The sequence below is a fragment of the Oenanthe melanoleuca genome, chromosome 3 (genome assembly GCF_029582105.1).
Source record: "Oenanthe melanoleuca isolate GR-GAL-2019-014 chromosome 3, OMel1.0, whole genome shotgun sequence".
Lineage (NCBI taxonomy): Eukaryota > Metazoa > Chordata > Aves > Passeriformes > Muscicapidae > Oenanthe > Oenanthe melanoleuca.
This window is the reverse complement of record NC_079336.1, coordinates 58,303,082-58,328,987: the sequence shown is the minus strand read 5'-3', so window position 1 is coordinate 58,328,987 and position 25,906 is coordinate 58,303,082. Positions and strand designations below refer to the sequence as shown.

General features: G+C 37.5%; 1 protein-coding gene across 2 annotated transcripts; it reads left to right on the top strand.

The window, feature by feature from the left end:
- SERAC1 (serine active site containing 1) lies at positions 1 to 24,870 on the top strand. 2 transcript variants are annotated; one of them, XM_056487797.1, is made up of 17 exons: positions 1 to 60; positions 2,289 to 2,380; positions 3,727 to 3,763; positions 4,074 to 4,210; positions 4,549 to 4,638; positions 5,541 to 5,672; positions 7,206 to 7,327; positions 9,369 to 9,497; positions 10,826 to 10,939; positions 12,229 to 12,391; positions 14,565 to 14,715; positions 15,506 to 15,647; positions 16,410 to 16,510; positions 19,488 to 19,585; positions 20,129 to 20,311; positions 20,673 to 20,816; positions 22,651 to 24,870. In XM_056487797.1, the coding sequence occupies exons 2-17, from the start codon at positions 2,290 to 2,292 to the stop codon at positions 22,779 to 22,781; spliced, it is 1,965 nt and encodes a 654-aa protein (XP_056343772.1). In that variant the 5' UTR covers positions 1 to 60; position 2,289; the 3' UTR covers positions 22,782 to 24,870. The 2 variants fall into 2 exon arrangements, with proteins under 2 accessions (XP_056343772.1, XP_056343773.1); XM_056487798.1 differs by lacking the exon at positions 1 to 60 and adding an exon at positions 1,069 to 1,164.
- Positions 24,871 to 25,906: the final 1,036 nt, after the last annotated feature.

The following is a 25,906-nucleotide window of genomic DNA, read 5'->3' as shown; positions in this document are numbered from 1 at the left end:
GCGATGGCGTCACGCGTCGCGCGGGGGCGCCGCACGGAGCGGCGGCGGCGCAGGAGGAAGGTGGGAGCGGTGGCTCGGGCGGGGGGCGCGGGGATGGCGGCTGGCGCAGGGCAGGGGGCTGGGGCTCAGGGTAAAAGGTGCTTTGTTCCTCTCCAAAGGAAAAGAGGCACAGAGACACCCCCGCCTGGCTTCTTGCTATTGCTTAAAGAAGTGTTTGTGGTGGTGTTGTCGATTTTTGTTTTTAATACGCCCCAGTTGCGCAGTCGCGAGGTGGATAGGTGGGGACCGCACCCCGGTGCGGGACGCGGCTCGGAGCTGCCAGGACCAGCTGTAAAAAAGGTTGCGAAGTGGGTCCTTTTGCATTATATTTGTGTGTCGCTAAGCATGGAGAGCTCAGCGTGAGCCGGCAGTGCGCGCTCGCAGCCCCGAGAGCAGCCGGCTGGACCGGAGCAGCGGGGCCAGCGGGGCGATCCTGCCGCCTCCTCCGCTCTGGGGAGGCCTCGCCTGCGGCCCCCGCATCAGAGGGGCGTGGAGCTGCTAGGGCAAGTCTAGAGAAGGACCACGATGTTGATAAGAGGAATGGAGCACTTCCCCTGTGAAACCAGACTGAGGAAGCTGGGGCAGTTCAGACTAGAGAAGAGAAGGTTGTGTGGAGACCCCACGGCAACCTTCCAGTGTCTGAAGGGTCCTACAGGGAAGTCAGGGAGGGACCCTTGGTCAGGAACTGTAGTATAGGATAAGGAGTAATGGGTACAAACGAACAGGGGAGATTTTTACATGAGGTATTTTGAAAGAAATTCTTGACTGTGCAGGTGGTGAGACACTGCAACAGATTTCTCAGGAAGGTTGTGGATGCCCCAGCCTTGGAAGTGTTCAAGGCCATGCTGGATAAGGCTGTGAGCAACATGGTCTGGTGGGAGGTGTCCCTGCCCATGGCGGGGGTGTTTGGATTAGGTGATCTTTAAGATCTGTTCCAGACCCTTAACATTTCATGGTTTAATGCTTGTCCTCCGACCTGAACAGAAGTTCCTGGCAACAGAGAAGCAGTGCTCACTTTGGTCCTCCTGTGTTTACAGGTGCATGTTTTAAATCTTAGTAATTGTGGCACCTACTGTCACTGAACCACATGTTTATTTTAGTCTGTGGCTAGAGAGAAGAGTAAATGTGAGTACTGTGATTCTGTGAAAAAAGATAATAAAGGAACATCATGAGACAGAGACTTTAGAGGAAGGAGAGGTGTCTCTAGAGGACTGATTATCAAAGTCTTAAAAGCGTTTCACTGTGTGCTGTACTCTGTTAAGTGAATGGATAAATAATGTTGAAATGACTGAAGTAAAAGAGCAGTCTACAGTGATTGTGATAGTGCTGGGATAATGCTGATGTTTTCCAAAAATCTCCCAAACACACGCAAGAGAGAAGGGAAAAATCAAAACTTTTGGGAAATGAGAAAAGAGGGAAGACACATTAAAGGAAGGACACGAAAAGAGTCCCCTTGTTAGAGATGTTGGACATTGATGATAAATGTGATATAAGCACTTTTCTTGGTCTGCAAAGATTACCTTAAATTCAAGGAGAATATCAGGCTTCCATATTTCAACATCAGGTTTACGCATGTGACATTTTATCATTTTGAGTTAATTGTAGCTAAAAGAGACCTAATTTGACAAGAATTTGATTAGTATATGAGAGATACTGGTGTGTTTTTACATCCCTTTAAACACATTAACTCAATATATCAGTTAGTATAGTTGTATCAATATAGGCACGACAATTTCACTTAGAAGATATGAGTTTCATGTTACTTCTACAGTATATGCAAAAGATGTTAGTTTATATGTAGTAGTTCTATAAGCCTGTTTAGTCAAAATAAAAGACTTACTTGCCAACACAATAAATTATGACCTTTAAAAGCAATTGGTTACTGAGTTATATTACAGCACATGTCATACTGAATAATATCTTGATAGAGTTAGGACCACATGTGATATTTAGGGAAGAGTGACTAAGAAGTAGGAAAGGAAATTTAAAAGCAGAGAAGTTAATTGGAGATACTTAGTTATTAAAATCAGCAGTTGCATAATAGATAAAAAAACTGCTTTAAGTTTTCTTATAATTGAAGTTCAGCCCACTAAATTGAGAATGGAGTGAAATGACACAAAGATGGTTTATTGTGACCTTTGCCATCATGATGTTTGCTGTAACAAGATAGGAAAAAATGCTACAGGGTTTCTGCTGGAATTCTCTAATCAATCTTTTTTTTTTTCTTTTGTTCCTCCCTCAATTTTCAGAATGTCAGTGGCTGCTTACTGTGTATTTTGCTACAGAAAAATAGGAACCTCTGGTCCAGCCACAAAAAAACACCTACCCTGGAATGATCTCAGTAAGTACAGTTCATTATGTATTGATCTGAAGTGTTAATAAAAAGGAATGGCATGCCACCATGCATAATTAAATGATACTTATGATATAATTCCTTGGTTACTTAGTGATTAAAAGCTTTTGTTTGTCCCTGCTCTCTGCTTCTGACCTTGCTTTCCATAGTATGATATGTAATATGACACCAGCAGTTTCTCTGGGAACACATAGGAACAGTAAATGAGGGTCTTTCCCAAACTAAATGTGATCTCCTTAAACTGTCTTCAATTCCACTTGTATCTGATTTTTTTCGTAATCTCTAGAGCCATTAAATAGTTACATTCATGAACAATGAATAAAGCTTGTTTCTATTATTTATTTTTCCTTATTTACTTTATGCTCTGCTTAGTCTCTGTTTTCTTTGGAGCCTTCAGCATATAATGACAATTCTTACAATTCTGAAATTTATTTCTGAGCATTAAAGATAGGATATTCCAATTTCTGCTCTACAGGAAGCATTGCATTTTTTTCCTTTTTCAAACTTCTCTGCCAGTTATTTCTACAACATGTAGCTGCTGCCTCTTGTCTGCATGCAAAATTCTTATGGCCTCACAAAGATGGAAGCTGGTAGCAGTGGTTGTGGGGCAAATCTCCCAATTCATGCTGAGGAAAAGAAATTATTCATGATAGGTGAGATGTGTTCCATTGGGTTTGCTGCTCCTGGTAATGAAAAGAGTTTCTCTGTATGGAGATCTCTATATCCCAATAATCAGATCAAATTTGTAGGTACAAAGTAGCTGAAATCTGGAGGGAATCATTAGGTTTAAAAGATAAATTGTTGCAAGTAGCATGTATTTGTTATCTGTTTGCTTTATAAATTAGATTCAATGGAATTATTTTTTAAAATGTGTTTTCTGATGGAGACTCTGCAGGACTTTTCAAAGAACATACATAGTCATGTATGTAATAATATACATTAAAGAATAGCTGCAATATGTAAGAAAATTAGCTCCTTAAAATTATTTAGAGTTCCAAATCACTGCTAGTGTTGCAGGTAGAGGAAGTTTACTGTTGATTCTGGTAACTGAGCAATGAATGCAATTGAGAGGTAGCAATATTCAAAGTAAATAGTACTGACAGGATACATGTTTTATCATCTTGCTTAGGAGAGCAGGAAATCTGAATCAAGTAATGTTTTCTCCAGTTTTAAATTTTGATTAATAATTTCTTGAAAATTACAGAGCAATAGAAATTTTTTTAAAGTTTGTTCTTACTGGTTGGTGTTCTTGCTGTCTGATAATCTAATGGTGACTGTTTATATTGAGGTGATGCATACAACTTTGTTTGACATTTGATTTTAATTTTTTCAAGGAAAAATTGCAAAGGTAACTGGATCGCTTATACTAGGGTAAGTTGTAACTTATGAGCATATAGGTAACTTATGGATACAGTTAAAATTTTAATTTTAATCTTTCAAAAAATGTGATAATATTAGGTAATGTTAGACATGGTAGAGTATAGTTTTGAAGCACAATTTCTGATAGTTATAACTTATTTCGAGTATTTTATAGCCTTTTCTCTACGTTGCTAAATCAAAATAATCTGCAGACTATTACAAATTTTGTAAAATCTGTATGATTTATATCAATGTGATTTCTATTTTTATTTCATTATATTGTTTTATTTGGTATTAATATGCACTTTTCTTTTCTTTAAAGAGGTTTTGTATTCATTACATATGAAGTCCTGTCCTTAAATAAGTTACTGCAAATTGATACTCAAGCTCTACATCAAGAAAAACTTAAATCCTATGTGTACGTACGTACAGCTTCTCTAAGTCCAAGTGAATATCAAGGTAAGATGCATAATTGTTTGAGTTATAAAAACAGAATTCTAAGGGGAATAGAATGTTTTTGGAAGTCACTTATATAACAAGTAAAGTTGTATTTCCTGAAGTCTGTTACCAAAAAATGTCACCAAATTTATTTATTTTAAGATGCTTCTGGTTTGTTTTTTTAAAAAAATAGTTCTTTCTATACATAGCTCTCTATATATGAGATAATATATGAGATAATTCTCTTTATAGAATGTCTATATGTATATATGTTTGTATTTCTTTTTCCATATATTTACAAGAAGTGATGTGAGGGAACTGTCTTCCAGACTTCCAGTAATGTAGAAATACTCTTGTAGGGATTACATACAAAGCCAGAAAAGAAATCCATAAAGCAGTGAGGAGAATTCTAGAAACAGAAGCTAAAATCTTCTGGAGACCTTTTAATGGTAAGTATTGAAAGCAGGACTTTATCTGTCATTATTATTTTTTAACAGTAAGAAGTAGGGCAATTAGGAAGTAACTTTCTTACAAAGTTAACGCATTCTTTTGTTCTTGAAACAGTGATAATATAGCTTATCATTTCTATATTTATATGGACTATCAGTCAGTTGTCTGTTTTCTGTGTATTAAAACAATTTCTTTTCTTAAATAAATGAAAGTGATAGTTAAGAGGAGATTTGAGTGTTGGTTTTTTCCTTGTTCCAGAAGAGATTTACCAAACTAATACTTGATATAATTTTTGTGTAAAAAAGGTTTTGGGATTAAATACTCTGAAAATCTCACTTTAGAAAAGTATGTATGCTTTCATCAAAATTGACAATCTTAATTGGAGCAGCACAGTGTTTTAGAACAGTGTTGCTGCTTTTTCAAGTAATTAGAAACAAGAATTTCCATTTGTATGAGAAACTCTGCTCCTTAGGCATGCTGTCTATTCTCGTTTAACTCTCAGTTAAATGATTATAGCAAGCGCATCTCCACTGTCATCTTATGAAATTAATTCTTCACGGTCAGAGCCTCAAGAGTTGCTAATAATTTGCAGCTTCTGCTGGTAATTTTGGTTGGTAAGCACCAGCCAGGGGTTGTGTGTATCACATAGATACATGAAATACCAACTTGATGCCACTAAAATGAGTCAAACTCAGCATTTTAGGATCAGCATTTTACTGATGTCATTCTGTCATTGTTTGTTGTACTAATTTAAGGCTAAAATGCCCACTCTAAATTACTGTGAACAAGTAATATTCAAATATTTTAAAAACTATGTATTTCTCTACTCCACAAATAGAAATGTGGCTAGTTAAAATGCTTATTAATAATAACTTGGATTTCATTTGTTTCCTGGTGAAAGAACAATTCAGTACCTTTGATGGAGAAGATCATGAATGTGCCTTATGGCTTCTCTTAAAGAGAAGTCAGTCAGAAGACAAAGCAACGCGACTGCAGGCTGTACAAGACCTGGCAAGCAACAGTCATTGGCATGGTAATGTATGCTGATGTAGCCTCCTTTATCCCAGAAATTCCACAGAGTCTCAGTTAGCTGTTCCAAGTCTGCTGACAACATGAAGAAAAACAAGTAGCTGCAAGAAGCATAAATATGCTGTGAAACTTGGTCTAAAATGTGGGGGAGTTATTTCCATTTCAAGTAGCTGTTCTTCACTAACACTGACACAGTGCGAGTATCTGCAGTGCAGGCCTCTCTCTGTTTCCCCACCAGAGGACTGCAACCATTGCTGTGGCGTGGGAGAGCAATTCATGCTCTTTAGTTCCTTGGGTTTTCTGTTGGGAGTGCTAATGCAGTCACAAGTTTGGCAGTGATTTTTTTAATAAGCCTCTGTAGGAGTGATGTTAAGTTAATAAAAATTGGTTAGGAGCTGATAGGTAGTAATGGCAAACCAGAGGTAGGGGCCTTGTATGTGCAAGCATTATCTGTAAGCCATTTTTTGTCCTAGTTATTATTCAATAGTAATAAGTTCTCCCTCTTGCTTTAGCAGAAAGAAATCCCAAGTAAAAGGGAGGTATGCGTGTGTGTATTTGTGTTTCCTCCTCTCCCCTCCATCATCAGGCTACCTTAAGTAGGTGACATTCTATTCTGGAGTCTCATTTTGGTAATTAAGTCATTTGTGGATCTTTCAGTTTTCCAGTGCAATTCCACACTGTGGAATTTATCTTGCATCAAATTGCCTCTTTAAAATTCTGAATAGTTTCCGCAGGAAATTTATACCAGCAAACTGTATTTGAAAATGTCTGAAAGCTAGGATGTGCCAAAACTGAGCTTTGTCCTTTGTAGATGAATACTGGTGATTTCAGAGCACAAGATGTCCAGTATCAGGAATTTAGTTGCCTAGTTGTCTCACTTTCTCTGTAGTGCTCGTTGTTGTAGTATTTGGACATTTCACAAACACTAATTATTCTTGCTAACTGCCTCATGAGAGAAACAAGCATTTTTTTTAACCTGGTACTTCAAAACCAAGTCAAAGAAAGTTTAGGATTAAAAGTATGTGCTAATTTTTCTCAGCTGGGACAAAGTGTTCGGCTAGGACTAAAGTGTTCAGCTCCAGTGAGTTCAATTTGCAGGTATAAATTATCTTCACCAAAAGGAAAAGTGTTGCTAATCTAAGACTGTGAAAAGTATATTTTAAATGGCTTGTTAGCTTTGTTCTAGAATTGTATAACAGTAACAGGAATAGAAGCAAATTTTTGTAGAAAAAAGTGTTGATCCACTTCAAGGGTATATTTTCTTTTCCTTCAGTTTGCCTCTGAATTATCAGATTGGCCTATAATGAACAGTTAGTGTCCAGGTGTATTTCAGCTCATTGTAGTGCTGGTCTAACATCTGCAGTTTTTAACTTTCGGAATTTGTAGTTAGAAAATTGAAAGGTTTTTATAAATAGACTGCAGAGAGATGGTTCTTCTTTTCAGGTGTATTTACAAAGTAGATCATAAGCTACATTTAAAACAAAATTAAGTGTTTAAGGTTAGTTTTAACCCTAACATTTAAAAATTTTTATAACAGATTATCAGTATGGCACGGTTGCTCAAACCTGTGATCAAAGGACTGCTATAGGTTTGGCTCGATCCAAAGATGTTGACCTTCGCTTTTTCCTGCCTCCACCACCATTGCCAAAAATAAAGACTGTAAGTAAAGGAAAAGTAGGTATTAGATGATTCTTAGTTGCTTGCTTTTTTTACTGCTTTTGTTGTTAACTGTTGAAAGTGAAGTTCTTCTAAAGTAACTGACCAGTAGTAAAATACCAAAATAGAAAACTGTAATATATGCTACACCCCTGGGGATATCTGCATTAGGGAGTGGCAGGAAGGAAAGAGATGAGGTTGGAAGCATTGATCAGTTATTAATCTTGAACTGTATAACCACATGACATATTCACAAGCAGTGAACTATGAGCCAGTTGCCAGTCTGTCAGACACACTGCTTATCTCTATGCAGTAAGTAATGTGAAAAAATCATCCTGGATTGCCATGGTTGACACTGACAGAATCCTGCACACAGACTGTGCTCCTGGAGGCCTTTGCCTCCTCAATACTACTGTGGAGCTCTGCTGTAGGCCCACCTCTTCACTGCCAGCTTTTGGGTGCCAGCAGATCCTTATTGGATAAATTTGGCCTTGCTTTATTTTTAAGTTAATTTTAAACAGATTTTAAATATTTGTGTATATATTATATATATGATGGTCTGAGGAGTCATGCCATCAGCTTCTATATATGAAGTATAATATACTTCATATGGTGTTTTGAAATGCTAATAGAATGAATAGGGGCAGAAGGCCCCATCAGAAAATACCTGTGTGTCTTAACTAACAGAACTCTGAATATCAGTTTTGATTGGATGTGATATTCTCAGTTTTTGCTTTCTTGCCTTGGTAACATTATGTGATAGTGGATCTGTACCTGTCAGTCCTTAAATAATAGGTTACACTAGTTTATGGTTGTGGATATATTTTTACAGCAGTATGATTGCTGGGTGATTGAAGCTAGGAGTTGCCAATCTGCTGCTTAGGAAGCAAATCGTTGTGGCAACTCGGATAAGTCTCCATCTCTGATTTTATCAAAGAACTAGAATGACAAGTTCAATGTCTGTGGGCAAAGAAAATTGCTTTGTTGAATCTATCAGTCAATATATGGATTGTTAAATGAATACTTATATTAATTTTTTAGAAAAAACCTTAAAAGAAATGTCTTTATTTTTTACTAGGAATTTATACATTCATTTTAATGGTGCAGTACCAAAATCACAGTATCAGAAGTTTGTGAGTGAAGAAGGTGATTGTTCCACTCTGCTCTGCACTGGTGTGGCCTTGCCTTGAACACTGTGTGCAGTTTCAGGCACCACAGTATAAAAAAAGACATTAGACTATTAGAGAGTGTCCAAAGGATGGCAACAAAGATGGTGGAGGGCCTTGAGGGGAAGTCATATGAGGAGTGGCTGAGGTCACTTGGTCTGTTCAGCCTGGAGCAGACTGAGGGGAGACCTCACTGCAGTTGCAACTTCCACGTGAGGGGAAGCTGAGAGGCAGACCCTGATCTCTTCACTCTGGCAACCAGTGACAGGACCCAAGGGAATGGCCTGAAGCTCTGTCAGGGGAGGTTTAGGTTGAATATCAGGAAAAGTTTTTCACCCAGTGAAACTTGTACTTGAGCACTGGAAAAGGCTCCCCAGGGAAGTGGTCATGGCCCTAAGCCTGGCAGAATTTAAGCATCTTTTGGACAATGCCCTCAGGCACGTGGTGTGATTCTTAGGGTGGTCTTGTGCAGAACCAGAAACTGGACTTCTATGATCCTTGTGGGTCACTTGCAACTCTGAGGATTTTATGATTCTATGAAAATTTCTGTGTAGTTAAGGGTGAAATTTTAAGTTTCCTCTGTCAAGAGGAACTGGTTTTTGTTCTGCTCTTTGGAACCATTAAAATAAGGTCACCAAAATATAAAGTGTAAAGCTTGCTTTTTATCATTTATGTCGTGATTTTGTAATTATCACTTTCCCAAGTCTTTACAGATTAAACTATTAAACTGAAGTTGCAGAGCACTTAAGTCCAGGGCTCATATTTTATAGCCTCATTAGTATGGCTGATTCCATTATTTCAAATATTTCTCTCTTCTGTGTTTTGCTTCATGCTTTGAACAAAATAACCTAAAAACTGCTTGTGCTTACTTCTCACAGGATTATCCCATAGAAGATGAACTTCGCTTGTTGTTGGTATCTTTACCTCAGACTGGTCTTGATCCATGTGTCCAGTACTTCACATCTCTTGCATTACATGAAAGTAGCCAGACTCTTGCTGCACAAAGGGTGAGTTTCCATCTGCAGAACAGGTCTGGATTCTTTGTTTCTGCAGAGCTCCAAGCTCCATATTTTTGATCATTGTAAGAGGAAGAGAAATACAGACACTTTGTGATTGTAGAACACAAGCAAAATCTCTTGTAAATACAGTCAGTCTTCTTGAAAGCTTGTTTATATTTCCCAGCTGTACTAGTTGAAAGGTGTAGTTAGATATCTTACAAGCCTTCCCATTAAGTAGACATTTCAACACTCTGTCCAAAACATTCTTTCACCTTGTGCTCATAAAATGATTTCTCACACTTCATCGTACTGTTGTTTGAATGTTCTTTTACTGATGAGATTATTAAACTTCTCTTAAGTCTCTCGCAACATGGTAGGGTGTTAGCACACCTTAAGTAGTAAACTCTGTTAGGTCACATGGAAGTGCCTCTCTGAAATAGAGCCCTGTTACCAAACCAGAATTGGAGTAGTCTGTGGTCTGTAAGGACCTGCATCTTTGAATTTTTCAGCTGTGTCTGTGCAACAACTTCCAAGTGGCTTTAGAAATGTCATTTTAAGTTCCCTTATTGTTTAAAAATAATAGTGTCAGTTTTTCATACACTCTCTCTTGTGAATTTTCTGTTTTGTTGTTTAAAACTTCTGACTTCCTTAATAAATGATTGTTATTTTTCATAAGATACAATAACAAAAATGAATGTCATTTTAATAACAATGCTTGTCAATCTTTGTTTAGAGTTTTCAGAGTGCAGTAACTCTTATTTTCTATGACAGAGTTATGTGTGCTATTTTTACACTATCACTCCTTTACTGTCTTCACAGCCAGAGCTCGTGCTACAAAAGGAGCTTTGGTAAGACACCACACTTGGAAGTATTTTGATTTTTATTGAGGTTATGTTGGTCTTTCTGCTGCGTGATTGAGAGACTGGTCTTCTGAGACTGTGCCACATATTGAAGACCTTTCTTCTTTCTCTTCTAAGTTTTGCAAGTCTAGAGTTAATCTGATTCTTGCTTTTTTTATGCTTAAGCAAATGATCTTAAAAGATGACATTCATTAACAAAATGAAAATACTACATTTTTCCCCTTTATTGTATGTTTTGAAGTTAATAGACTAAGGAGACTACATACTGAAAATCTAGTTAATATTTCCACTTTAAAACAGTAAATACGTTTATGATGTACTGTTGTGTAATTTTTACATTTTGTAAAGTGCATGCATGCTGTGCACTCTTAAAAGCAATTTCTATAGATCATTACACACTTAACATTCTAGATTAGAAATCCTTTTATAATGTAGCCATTTGAAATGTGTTACTATTTGTGCGGTTGTTCATTTCAGGGAGGCTTATGGTGTTTTGGAGGAAATGGACTTCCATATTGTGAGACATTGAGTAAAATCCCTTCAGAGACTGTTGAGCTCTTTTGCCTGCAGGCTTTAGTACAGCATTCTAAGGTAATTTGTCTTTAAACTGTAACTGAAAAGCTACATTTACACACATTGCTTTCTAATGCACTCTCATGTGTTGGGAAGGAGTTGCCATTTCCTTGTCTCCTAATCCTTTCTCCTTCTGTAAGAATGTTTAAATTACTGAGACTGGTGTGAAATAAGCACATTCATGTAACAAAGTAGGTTTTTTCCTCATAGGAAAGTGTATGTAAGTTTTGTTGTTGTTTCTAATTTGCCCTTACAAGTTCCCCTGTAATATACCTGTGCATCTTTCAAGAAGTCAAGGGGCAGCTCTGAGGCTCTAATGCCAGGTTTTCACAAAGCAAAATAGTGTCATGAATTCACTCTAATGAGAAACTGGAACAGAATGCAAACTTTTCCTGTACACAAAGGTATTCTTTGGACAGAATATTGTACAGCAAGCATCTAATGAATGCAGTGGCCTTCCCAGGACCAGTCTGTTTTTGGCAGATAAAAATTAAGAGTATGGAAGACATTTTGTAACAGTGATGCTTATTGTTTCGTATTGCTACATTCTTCTGTGTACACTTAATTGTTCAAAGTCTAGAACACTGAAAAACAGTGTTGAGAATGCCACATGGTTACTGGTAGTTGGGATGGATACTTTGCTGTTCCCCGTATTCTTTTCACATCTTCCATATACATAGAAATTCTGACTTAGTCTAGAATTTGTTATCTTCTAGATTTTCAGTTTAAGCAAGTTGTGACTGTACTCATTCCAAATGCCTGTTGGAAGTCACAGATTGGAGGATATCAGCAGTTCCAAAACTACCGTGCATATTCGTCTGGGCTAAATTCTTGTCCCTAGGATCAGCAGTATGATAGCAGTACTATTTGAAAAGTAAAAAAACTTTTTTATTTCAAAGAGAAGGGGTTATAATGATTGCATTTGGGGTGATGGACAAGTGGCTCTAGTTAAGAAAATGCTATAGTAAATGCAGACAATTGACCTCTTCAGACTCTCTAACTTGAGTTGAAATTTGATCATGCCAAGCAGAGACCATTTAATCTCCCTCAGACATGAAGAAAGGTAGAGAGATGGTACTCAAAAATTTTCATGTTGTCAATTCATAGGAATTATGCATTTTGCATATTAAAATATCTATTTCCTCTACAAATATGGCATAATAAATTCTAGATTAATAATAATTCCTATGCAACAAGGGCTGTGTCATACCCCCTTTTAAAACTCCCTAATTTATGAATTAACAACATCTAAAACACCTTTTGCAGAATGTCTGTTTATTGTCACTGTATTTACTGTGTAATGCCAGATTTCTTCTCACTGTGATAAAATTGAAGCTAAAGGAGGCCTCCAGCTACTGCAGAGGATATACCAGCTACGTAAAGATTCTGCAAAGATACAGAGGAACATAATCCGAATTATTGGGAATATGGCTTTGGATGAACGTCTTCACTCATCCATAGTACGTGCAGGTAAAAGGAAAGCTGTGTCAGTGGTAGATTTCTACTCCAAAAGTTTCAGATTAATAAATAAAATAAAAAAACAGAAAATATCAATATGCTTTTCTATAAATCCAAGCTGTTGTCTGCCTGTTAAATATAGTGTGCATTTTTACACAAAGAAGAAGTAGCAGCAGTACAGGAAAAGAGGGGTGAGGGTTATTAAAAATTTGCATTGGCTGTGATATGGGGAGCAAATAACTAGACTAAGACACTTAGCATGGGAAAAGCAACTGAAAGAGAATATGATGGAGATTTATAAAATTGTCTTCACTGGCATAGAGAAGACAAAGAAGGAATAGTCATCTGCTGTTTGTTGTAATACAAAACCAAAGGTTCTTTTACATTAAATTATGAAGATACAGAAAAAGAAATGGTATTTTCCATATACTGCATGACCAAAATAAAACTTGCCACAAAACATTGTAATAGTTGAAGACTTACAGAGCTTCAAAGAGTGATTCAAATTCATGAGAAGAAAACTCCATGAAGTTCTACGCAAGGAAACCAAGCTGACTACAGAAAATCCAAGGGTATAGACTAGAATCAGAACTGTATAATTGTCCTAATATTGTTATTCTAATCTTATATTGTTCTGCAGCTTCCATACTGCTCACTTCTGAAGAAAGGCAGCTGCACTATAAAGGCCTTTGTCCTGAGCTCTGGCACCATTCTTAAGTTCTAATGATTGTTGAAACTGTACGTGTAGAAGAGGAGAATGAAACAGGAGAGTCAGCAGCTCCCTGGGACAGCTCTCAGTACAAAAGGAATTTTAGACAGTGAATCAAACTCCAGAGATGAGCAGTCGGATACTGCTAGTCCAGAGTTCATAAAGCTTCTCTTTTATTGCTGGAGGATGCATAAGAGGAGAGAACCTCTAAGGCTCTTTTTCCTGCAAAAGCTGCTGGCATAGGAAGAAGAAAAACAGTAATGCACTGTGTAGTGGCTGTGATGGAGTATCTGGGGGAAGAACATTTATTTTTGATTCTGAAAAGGTTTTTTTGATTCTTCATCTTGGCTCATTTAAGATAAATGCAATACCAGAGATAGTTTTAGTCAGACTATCTTGGCAGACTTCCATTGTGTTTGGAGACCTGAATGTAGACTTTAACACAATATTCTTCTTAAGTACAAATTGCACAGTGGTCAGCATATATTCTGCTTAGAAACATAATTTAAATACATTATTCTTTAAAAAAAATACAGTCCTCAAAAATCCTAGCAGTTTTAAGGCAAAACTTAAATGTCGGTTTGTTCTTTTGCTCAGTCTACAGTAAATGATCTTGAATTAGCAGCTTACTGACTAAACTAGTAGCAACATAATGTACATGGTTTTGAAACAGTGCTCATGAAGTAAATTCCCAGGTTTTGTTTGTGGACTTGACTGTAATGTGACTGTGATTTATAGGCTGCTTTTGCTAGCAGCAATAACATTTATCCGGATTTTAAAGAAACGTGCATATGCATGTAGAAGATATTCTCATTAGTCTGTGACAATTCCCATCCATGTTTAAGAAAATTTTACACCTTACATAGAGTATCATAAAATCATTGTATCTTTGACTTAAAATTTTGTTGAGTATTGTATCCAATTTAACTGTCTTATGTTTCTAGCATAGGAACAGTATACAAATTTTAGGATAGTAAAGGTATTTTAATCACAGAGTTTTTTTTACGCTGGATTTTAAAATTAGAAATTATTGTACTTTCACGGCAAGCATCATTTTTTTTTTTTTACCTGCCACTGTTCCTGTAGGTTGTTTTCTATGACTTTCTTATGCTTTAAGCTTCATTGTCTCCATCTTCCTGGCATTTTACCTGCAAAAAGAGATCTGAGATGTGTTCTTGCTGCAGATGTACTAGCCTGCTGATACACTTTCTTTTTCTTCTGAGAAGGGGTCTTCCTTCAGGTCATAAGCTGAGCAGTAGTAAAATACATCTGAATTTTTGAATTTAGGAGATTCCACTTATCTAGTCTTGACTTTCTTGAGGTAAAGGGTAGATTGAAATAATTTATTTTGATGATACCATTAAGTATTAACATCTAATTTCAGATGTATAGTTTGATGTAGGTTGATGTTTCTGTATTCTGTTGTTCAGATGATGTTTCTATTAGTTAACCTGCCACTTCATTTTTTCAATGTAGGTTGGGTTTCTGTCCTTGCTGAAGTAATGAAATCCCCACACGTCATTCAGTCTTCTCATGCATCCAGAGCTTTGGCTAACCTAGACAGGGACATGGTGAAAGAAAAATATCCAGATGGTGTTTATGTCTTACATCCACAATATCGTAGCAGGTAAAGTAGAAGGAGTTACTGTACATGCTGTACTTGGTGTTACTTGTTCTACTGTTGTGTTACAAAACTTTGGAAGACTTGACATGTGAGTGCTGCTGTACTGATGTTACCTTGCCCCTCCTTTTCTTTGGTGGGTTGAAAGGACTGAATTTAGATTCTCAAGTAGAAGAGCAGTAGAAGTGGATGAAGCAGTTCATATGTGTGGACAGAGTATTACTGTAATGCATGGAAAATCTGAACACAAAACATGAAATTAATTACTGCTTTGTGTGGGTTGCAACTGTTTAACCTTTGCACATTGTCTTGGGGTACAGTGTCTTGTAATTATTCTGCTGGCAACAGCATGTGTTGGCCTAAGATGCAGTAAATTTCCATCCTTAGTAATAGTAATTGTGTTTCTGGGACTAAAGCAGTCTCCAGCCTGGGTGTCACTTAGTAGCAGCTATTCCCTGGGTCATTGGTGTTACTCCGGTTACAGTGAATCTAATGTGATGCTGAGGCTGGAGCTACCACGCTGCATGAGCTGTAGCTGGTTAGAAAGGTGTTTTTCATTATAGAAAATTATGATTTGTGAGGTGGGTACTTTCCATATCTCATTTTATATCTTTCTTCTGTGTTGTCCCCTAGTGTTTATCTGAGTATACTCTTTGAAATACCATGAAATGTTGTCCATAAATAAGAAATCACATGTAGTATTAAAAAAAGCATTTTGGCATCCCTTAGGTTAAAAATTTCAATTTGCTAAAAGAACATGTACCATGTATCTTAAAATTTTCTTTTGGTTGATCAGCCAGCCTATCAGAGCAGACATCCTTTTTGTTCATGGTCTTCTGGGAGCTGCATTTAAAACCTGGCGACAGCAAGACATTGACCGGCATGTGGATAAAAAGGCCTCAGAAGGGGAAGAGGGCTATAGTCAGTGCTGGCCAAAGGTAAAAAGACATATGGCTGCTGTTTTCTCATTCATGAGTGCTGTCCAGAGCATCTAGAAGGACACTATCTGGCAGATGTCTTTTTTGAATTCAATTACTTGTAATCAGTTATACAAGTGACAGTTTTCAAGTTCCTGATGATAAATTTTTGTTAATGTGTTGTTTGTTGTTCTTGCAAGGAAAAATCTCTGCTTTTATGTTCTCAACATCATTCACTTGCCAAGTGAAAGAGGAGGCAATGCTTTCCTAGTGCTCTCTCTTTTTTTTTTTTTTTTAAGGGAATGTTATTGCTGCGGAAAAGATTTATGAAATAACATTTTAAATTAAGTTCCCTTTCTTACCTAGGTATCTGAGTACCTTACTTGGTGCAGATTGCTATTTAAGTATTGTTGGTGAATAAGTAATTACTGCTCCAAGCAAATTCATGCTGGTAAAGCCACCGAAGTATCTCTGTGAAACTTGAACTGATCAGTCCTGTTGGTAATCTTAGTAACTCTAGTTTCACCCAGGAGAGGGAGCCAGGAATGCACGAGTTAGAGATGAATCTTTATTCTTTGCCTGCTTTGTGGCTAAGGAACAATCTAGAGTTCACCAGCATGTAATAAAATAATGATAATCCAGATTAAAATGTACTTGGGGATTAACTGAAGAGCAAAAGTCTTGCTTGATATTGTCCCCATAGTAACATATTTTCTCCATTGCTTTTGAGACTTTAAGTATCTCAATTATAAGCTCCTTTGATTTTGCTTTTCTTTAATTTAGACATGGCTTGCTTCAGACTGTCCTTCCCTTAGAATCATATCTGTGGAGTATGACACCCATTTGAGTGACTGGAATGCAAAATGTCCTGTTGAGGCTCACAGGTAACAAATGCAGCATCTGCAGTTTGAGGTGGGGGGGACAGGACATAGATCTGTAAAGCTGATCCTTGGAATCACCTAGTGTGAAAGAGTCAATTTTACTCTTTCTGTTAGTTTCAAAAATCAAATTAGGAAAAATATTAATTGTAGTCATGGCATGCTTAAGTTTTTACCCTCATGCATAGCTACATGTGGCAGTTTCATGAATTCTTACAGTCTGTTATGCCTCATTTTAAGGGAGACACTAAATTATGCTGTTAGTTAATGAAAATGCAGCACCAACTTTATATCTTAAGGGGAGTGGTTTTTAAAGTGACACAATAATGATTCATAAGCACAGCAAAAAAATCACTGTACTGTGAGTTTATACTCCTGATAAAATGAAGCATATATTTTCATAGAATAATTTAAGTTAGAAAAGACCCTTCAGATGATCAGGTACAAACCCAGCGCTGCTAAGGCCACCACAAAGCAATGTTCCTAAGTGCCACATCCACATGCCTTTTCAAAACTTCAAGGAATGGGGACTCAACCACTTCCTGGGAAACCTGTTTCAGAGGTTCACAACCCTTTTGATGAAGAAATTTTTCCTAATATCCAACCTCAGCCTTCCTTGGCACAACATAAGGCTGTTATCTCTCATCCTGTCACTGGTTCCCTCGGAGAAGAGGCTGGCCTCCACCCAGCTACAGCCTCCTTTCAGGTGGTTGTAGAGAGTGGTGAGACCTTCCCTGGGCCTCCTTTTCTCCAGGCTAATCAATCCCAGTTCCTTCAGCCTCTCCTCATAGGACTTGTGCTCCAGACTCTTCACTGACTCCTTTGCCCTTCTCTGGACCTGATGTAGAGCATCAATGTCTTTGTGGTGGTGAGGGGCCCAAAACTGAGCACAGGACTTGAGGTGCTGCCTCACCAATCCCTTCCCTAGTCCTGCTGGCCATACAATTTCTGATACAAACATACTTGAATTCAAAAAAATGTTACTTTGATGATAAAATACAATAAATGTATCTGATTCAATCACAGTATAATTGCTCTTGCCAGAGGAATGGTGTTTTTATTGACCTTGAACAGGGTATGTCAGAGGAAGATGCTACCACCAAACATGTTGAAAAATAGGCTCTTTGAGCCTGTGTAGGTTTTTTGTCTTGAACAGAATTTGGTGATTAAGTTGAGTGATCTTTAAATCAGAATCCTTCAAACATTTATGTAGATATTTAAGCATGTAACTAGTACTGTAAATATGACTTGTGTACTGCAGCAGAGACATGTGCATGGCTGCTTACAGGTTAAGAATCTGAAAATTAATGATGTTTTATGTGCAGGGAAGAAAAAAAATTCAACATGTGTGTGATAGACTGGGAACTTTGTACTTATTCATTCCCTCCTCTCTCTGGCTGTGTGAAAGGTCAATGCAATTGCTACATGTAAGCAGGGAGAAAATGAGGAACACATGACTGTTAATGTACCTCTTTGAAATTAGGCAGGAAAATGACAGTATCAAGCATGTAGGTGGTTACCTGTGCAGGTCCAAAGAAGACTGGAATTGGCTTTAAGTTGAACCAGAGGAGTTTAAATTGGGCATTAGGAAGAAATTCTTCTCTAAAAGCTTTGTCCAGCCCTGGAAGAAGTTGCCCAGGGAAGTGGTTGAGTCCCGATCCCTGGAGATAATATAAAGACAGGCAGGTAAGGCTCTTAGGAACATGGGTTTGTGGTGGACTTGGATGTCCACCTTGGGCTAACAGTTGGACTTAATGATCTTACAGGTCTTTTTAACATAAATGATTCCATGATTCTAAGAAAACTCTTCTTGTATCTGCCTGGAGTATGTGTGTTAAAGAAACAAACATATTTCCTATTTTTTTCCTAAGATAATATCTCTATTACAAAATGGAAAATTACATTACCTGCTATTTATGGTCACCTGACGATAATATTTGATAATTTTATAATTTTATATGGTTAATAATTAATGAAATATATTGAAGATATTTTAACCAGCAAGAACAGTGAGGTCACAGTAGAAAAACAACCTTAGGTTTGCTCTTACATGTACGGTCTCATTCACTGTTTCAAAAGTGAATTTTTATGTCTCTGCTGGCTTAGAGCATGCTGTTCAACTGAAAAGACACATTTGATTATTCTTTTCATATGTGTTATAAAGCAATTTCTAGTGAGAATGCTGAGACGGATAGAGATGAAGTGAATTATTTTGCACAGTGGTTGCCCCCATATCCTGATGTTTTCATTACCCAAGGGCCTTCTGTGTTTGATTCCTGTTATACTGCAAGGAGTAATGTAAAGTGCAAATGTTGCACTTTCAAGCTTGGATTGGGCATTGGCTTTGGTTTTGTTTTGGTTCTAATGCAGATTCATTTTTAAACTTTAACGTGTAACTTATCCTTTCCAGAGCTCAGTCTTCTCATTTAGAAAATGAATATTATTGTGCTTTCATACTATTCCAGTAAAAAGCATTGAGATTATTGCCTGACAAGTGTAACTGACATTAGTTGTGATTCTTTTTAATGTATTGGTTGATCATGCACTTAGTTTTTAAATTTCTGTACGTTGCTCCACATTTTGAGCTTTGTTTAGCAAAATGTATAAGGTTTGTTCATGTTGCATGGTGTAAAGTACATTATGTATTGATGTTGCTTTCATAGAATAAAACCTGTTTTGCTACAATGTGTAAATGGAACTATTTAAAACTCCAGAAAACAACTTGTCAAGAAATGTTTGCTGAGGGAAATTAAAATAGAACTTTCTAGCAAGAGTGAGAAACTGAATTTAGCTCAATTCCCATTATTCTTGTGAAGCCATCCTTAAAAAAGTTCTTGGCCTTTTTCAATGTAGAAGCAATAACTAAATAATTAATATTTGTTTACCTAATTCACTTTCATAAACAGCACTAAAATTAATTGTTGTAACATTGCCTTTTAACCTGTCATGCTCCATTTTGCCTGCATTTGTTTTTTCTTTGCAGGAAGTCTATTGCTTTCAGGAGCAGTGAGCTGCTTGACAAGCTCAAAGCTGCTGGGATTGGAGACAGACCTCTGGTGTGGGTATCCCATAGCATGGGTGGTAAGCATGTTGCCTGTTTGATATAAAGCATTTATTTGCATTAAAGATTTCAGAATAAGCCGTTAACCAAACTCAAGGAGAAATGCAATTATTCAGAATAGTCTATTTTAAAAATTGGCCAGGACCTAAAAATGGAAAACAGATTTCTACTTTCTTAATACATTGTATTTGATAGCATATACATTTTGAAAGGATTTTTATTGCTGTTGGTTCTTACTGTGTTGATTTAAAAACTCAGTGAGTTGAAATTCATGTAAATGGAAATCCAGAGGCAAAATTTTCTCCATGATCAGGCATATAGTAAATGTCATTAGCAACATATAAAGCAAATCAAAATTGGATTTGCATCATTCATTGACATTTTATATTGATGCCTCCTCAGGCGTGGTTTGGGTTTTTTTCAAGTTGAATCTTACATATTTGACAATCTAAAGACTAATCAACCAATGCAAGAATGTGGTTAGTTTGTTTCATGGTTAATATAGCATGATCATTATTTCCCAGTGATTTAAATCCCTGCATTAATTCAGCTTCTGTTGCCAGGTCTTTTAGTGAAAAAGATGCTGGTGGATGCTTCCAAGAATCCAGAAATGGATAAAATTGTAAACAACACCAGAGGAATCGTATTTTATAGCGTACCTCACCATGGTTCCCAGCTGGCTGAATATTCTATAAATGCCAGATATCTCCTCTTCCCGTCTGTGGAGGTTAAAGAGCTCAGCACGGGTAGGTTCACTTTGCTACCATGTAGCAACAGGGACTCTGCTAATCTGTTCTTGGTGCTTTGGGCTTTGTCGTCGTGCTGTCAGAAAAAGCTAGGTGATAGCAACAGACCTCCTTTTTCCTTTTTGAGTTGTGTGTTGAATTATTGCAAGTAATTCTGAGTAGCTGTTTCATTTGATTGCAAAGGTGAGGGGAAAATGGAGAATCAGAGCAAATTGTTGCATATGCTAGTTGGAAAATGGACTGCAAACAAAATGCTTCTCCTTTTACTGTCATTGTAATAAAAGCATCTCTAGCAATGTAGTCTTACCAGAAAAATGCTATTGTCTTATAACACTGCAAAAATTATGTTGCTCTTTCTCAGATTCTCCTGCCCTTAAAGAGCTGAATGATGACTTCTTGTCTTTTGCCAAAGACAAGAAATTTTCAGTGCTGAGTTTTGCAGAAACCTTACCAACACATATAGGCAGCATGATCAAACTGCACGTTGTACCTGTGGAGTCAGCAGGTAAGTGAGAAATAGCCATTTAATTTATTTATTTTGGTATATATTGATATAAACATCAATAACAAGAAAGAGTTATAAATATTATGGTAAAACACCTAGAAAAATAAGTATTACAGTGTGGGGGTTTTGTTTAAACTTTTGACTGAGCCTCCATGCTTAGATCAGAAAAGCAACATTTAGATTTTAGAATAGCAGTTGATTGTTTTGATTTTTCTAAATGAGAGTAGAATTTGTTAAAAAAAAGTAGGGTAGATCCTGGTCTAATGTTAAAGCCCTTTCCTTTGGAATTATTACTAGTTGTGGTTTATCTTCATATAAGTAGTCTGCATAGTGTTTCAGTGTCTCTGTAAACTCCAGCTATTTTCTCCTTTAACAAAGTAAGGAAGAAAATTAGGAAACTGCTAATGGAAGGAAAAGTCACAAAGTTGGTTTTCAGTGTTAAGAATCCTTTACCTTCCACATGTCATGAACTCCAGAAATAGAGTTTGTCTTCCAAAATAGAGTTCCTGATATCTTTTTGCCTTTTGTAGAAGGGGAAAACAGACTTCTTTTTCCTCTTGCTTTTATGTGTGTTCAACTTAGAAAGCTGTTTTAAGTCTCATATTTTCAGTCTTTCTTTTGCACTGCCCAAGGTGTCTGAAAAGCCAGAAACCATTGCTTTGTTAGGTTTTAGACCAGGCTTTCCACCAGCTAAATCCAGTAGTTTGAGTGCAAGGTCAGGTACTCTGAAAAAGGTGGACTGTACACCCCTATTTTTCTGAGTCACTATTTAGCAGTGTTTTAACAGTATGTCCTCTTGAGCAGCAATGTTTTGTGAAAATGTTGCTGATGCTATTTTATTGGCAAGGACTTAAAAACTGGATCTTTTTGGTATTATGTAGCAAATTAAGGTTTAATAGAGGGCTGAATAACAGACCTGGAATAAGCACTTGTAATTTTGTAGCACGTCTCTCCTGCTACGGGGATGACACCTAGTACAGCACAGGAGTGCTCTTGAAAACCTTTAGAGGGCACATGGCAGTTCAGTAGCAGGCCCTTCACTGTTTAGAACACAGGCTGATGAGCAGGAAGCTCCCTGTTTCTTGCATGTCTGATCGGGCACATGAAAGCAGAGCTTCATCCTGCTCTAGTGTAATTTTATATGGTTAAAGATACAGAAGTCAAAGCAAAAATGGAGGATTTCTCTAGATGATGAGTGAATAAACTGGAATGTGGCAGTCACAGCATCCTTACTGCAAAGTTAGTAGTGATGGCTGTCAAGAAAGAATAAATGCTGTACTGTGCCCAAAATCAGTAGCTGAAAATGGAATATTTGTATTCCACAATTAAGCAATGTAAATATTTCATTTACCTGGAAATGTGCATAGTGATTTTGCGGTACATTTCAGGTTCATTCTAGTCCAAATTTTAATGTCCATGTCAAATTATTTGTGTAAGGAATATGGGCCATTAGTGGTGATCAGATTCAAGATACCATGCAGGACCTCAGTCAGGACTGTGCTATCAGTAAATGAAGTTCTGTTTCAGCAAAGTTCTCTATATGGAGAAATGTACATTTTTGTATTTCAAACAAAGACAGTAGAGCTCTGACCTAATGGTGTAGTGTGCCAGTGTGGGTTTTGTGGCAACACAGACCTCTATCAGGCCATAACTGTATGTACTGATGCTTTTAGCACATGAAAAAATAATGATGAACAAAGAGTTTTATTGAAGATAGGAGAAGTTGCTTTTGAGAGAGAAATTGCTAATGCAAGATGTTCTTTTCAGTCTAGATCATCCTATGAACTCTGGTAGTTTTCTCCTTTTTTATTTTTCTTTTTTTCCCCTTTCCCAGACATAGGAATTGGAGACCTTATTCCAGTGGATGTTAATCATCTAAATATTTGCAAGCCAAAGAAGAAGGATGCTTTCTTGTATCAACGTACACTGAAGTTCATTCACGATGTCTTAGCCCAAGAACTGTGAGAGTGAGGTTTTGCCATCCTTTCCTGCTTGTGTCCGGTGTTTGGTGTAACACAGAAACTTCTAACATGTTAGGGAATCTGGAGAATTACAAGGGTGCTGTGTCAAATGTATCTGCTGCTGAATAATTTCCTGTGCATCTTGAACTTTAGACACCACTCAAAATACATTCAAAACAAATACAAAACTTGGCAAAACCAGAATGTGTGCCCAGGGTATCTTCTTTTAGCAAAAAAAAAACCCAAGCTTGCTTTGAAAGCAGATAAATATACACCTGGGATAAATTCTTACAGAGAGGATTAGAAACAGTTAAATGAGGTGGGTATTTGTTGTGTCAAAAGGGAGAAGCAGCATATGGCTGCTGCAAAGTTTTGGTTTACTGTCTATGTTAGGAGCTATAGTATTCAAGTGAATGAAGGTGGCATTTTGGTCTAGTGGCCCAATTTTAGCAGGTTTTGTCGTTTGCCTTTTCCTTTAATAGATCACCCAAATTGGTCAGCAGACACAGCATCTATTTTTCTACATGAGAAAGAGACAGGTTGGTAGCTTGCCTTGCTTAGAAAATTGTCGTTGTTTTAGTCTGTTTGTATTAATGAAAACAAAAGAAAAAAATCCTCTTGTACACATTTCCCTCCTAATCTTAGCAACTTGTGATATTACTTTCCTTAGGACAGTGTGTGTCTGGTCAGGCAGGGCAGTTCTGTGCTTGTTCACATTGAAGATGTGTTTGATGGGCTCAGCTTTTCTGCTTTGCTCTTGGGACAAACCAAGAATTTGATACATTCAAATCCCTGGCTCATGTTACTCATACCCAAACTTTTCTGTAGCTGATTTAAAGAAATGCTCAGGTGGAGCACAACAAATGTAGGCAATGACAAGAAAGCTAATGCTTAGAGTTTGGAGATGAAGTAGATAAGAGTAAAGCAGGAAAAATATCAGGTGATTGTAAGGCCTCACTGGAATTACCACAAATGTTTTCGTTTCTTGGGGCCCAAATATATATGTTGGTGTAGATACAGAGAATCACAGCAGTGTCTTATTTGAGTTTGTTTAGGATACCCTAACAGTGCTGATGAGAAATCAGTATTTTTAGACAGAGAAGAAAATGAAAATGCACAGTCACTTTTTTGAAGTCTTAGATAGTTTGCACTGTGGTTAAAAGCAGCCTTATGTTACTGTGGTCTCATTACTTCCTTTCTTTGCACCTGCCTCCCTCTCTGAGAATAAAATGGGCTGTACAAAGGCTACATTGCCTTTGCTGACCATTTGTTAAATAAGGTCTGTATTGATGACAGGCTTGAGGTGTCTCCTCATGTCACTCCTGTGAGATGGATCCAATATTACTGCCTTTCAAATGATGGCTGTGAAAACTGCCAAGGAGGTGGATGCACCCTGCAGTTCTGCATGGGCTTGGTGCTGTGGGCACTGCAGTCCTGCCAGGTCCTGGGAGCAGCCCAGGGGGACACTGCAGCTCAAAATATACTTCTGGAAACTGAGGGAGTTGCAAAGTAAAATTCACAAGAGCAGTACAGAGACTGTACAGCACTACACTGGCAAAAAGTGCATTTCCCCCCCCAACAGAGATGTAGGTAAAAACACTGCATGGCAGTATTTTTATATAGAAAATGTAACAGAAATGTCCTAATTTCTAAAGAGCTTTATATTTTTTACACTGTAGTTTAGACTTCAGAGTGTGAATATATTAGTACACTTTGTATTCACAGAGTAGATTATGTGGAGTGTGTGGAACTCATGGTGAATAGACAAGACTTCTAATAACTGAATGCTTGTTTCATGTGACAAATCTATTGGTTTTAATAGAATCCTTTGGCTTACACAGATTCAGATCAGTGATATTAAACATTAATCTTAGTAAATGCATCTATGTTTTGTAACTGGAATTCTTAAGGCAATGTTCTCCTTTTTGTAACTATATTTATATATGTATAACTTATAAAACTAATATTTGGTGGGGTGTTGGTGGGTTGGGGGTTTGGGTTTTATTTTTTTTTAATACAGTAATAGTAATGTGATTTAAAAATGTCTTGGATATGTCACAAAGTGTATTAAAGATTAATGATCTGCCAGCTTAGTACTGTGGACCATGCTCATTTTTTTAAAGGTCTGCATATTTTTTTAGTTATTGTTTTGTGCTGGGAAAATGTAACATTACCCTTCACTTGGGTAAGAGGCACAGTGCTGGGGGTGGCTGATCAAGCATGTTTTGCCAAACTGAGCAGTTTGTCAGTTGTGCTTTTGGATTTTGCAGCAGCGTCTTCTAAAGCGTGTACAGACCTTAGTTTGATGACCAGCAGGTCCATGGTATAGCATTTGCATCTGCTTCCCATCAGGAATTGGATGCATTTGTGCTTCCTGGTGTCTTTCTGTAAATTCTCAGGTCTCAAACTACTCTTTTAATCTCATCCAGTAGCTCAGCTGCAGGTGTGGTGAGCAGGTTGTGTGTGAGTTGTATGAGAAGATGATGCTTCATCTCATCTGCACTGTGGCATCCAAGAGTAAAATAGACAGGAAGGGAGGGCTAAAAGGGATTGGTCTCTCTTGCCCTTGTTGTCCAGCAGTCTGGTATAACTGTGTTGGTGTTTCTAGCAGCATCAGCCACCAAGTATTCAATTGCTGTGACCTGTGCTTCCTGGTTACACCTGGAGCAGCTGGCTTGAAATGAGAAATTTTCCGTCTGGTGACAATGGCAATTCTGGATGAAAAGGGAAAAGCAAAGGTTTTTGTCAGAGTGAAAATTCTAACCAATGTTTTGGTTTGCTTTCTTTTTGTTTTTTAGGGGGGTTACCACTGAAACAAAGCTAAATCAGGCAGTTCCTTTTCCAAGGAGAACCACTTACCCAAAATGCAAATGCAGCAGAGCAATCAGGGTGCCTACTGCAACTTGAAAACAATACTGCAGGCCCTGGGCAAGCTCATGTGGTGTCTTGCCAAAGCCTCTCACATTAAAGAAGCAGACACTTGTAGACTTGTGTCTAGTAAATCATTCATACCTGGCTCCACACCTGCCATCACAGTGCTGAGTTTATGACCGGAAAAATGTCATGGGATAACCATGGGATAACCACTCCCTACAACCCATTATGTGTCCCTGAAGACTGACAGCTGTC

What these genes read in the sequence shown, in the direction of transcription:
- SERAC1 (XM_056487797.1), top strand. Translation starts at nt 2,290, where the DNA reads ATGTCAGTGGCTGCTTACTGTGTATTTTGCTACAGAAAAATAGGAACC. An exon ending in CATTGCCAAAAATAAAGACT is followed by an intron (nt 7,328 to 9,368) that starts GTAAGTAAAGGA and finishes TACTTCTCACAG; the next exon opens with GATTATCCCATAGAAGATGA. An exon ending in ATAGTCAGTGCTGGCCAAAG is followed by an intron (nt 15,648 to 16,409) that starts GTAAAAAGACAT and finishes TCTTTAATTTAG; the next exon opens with ACATGGCTTGCTTCAGACTG.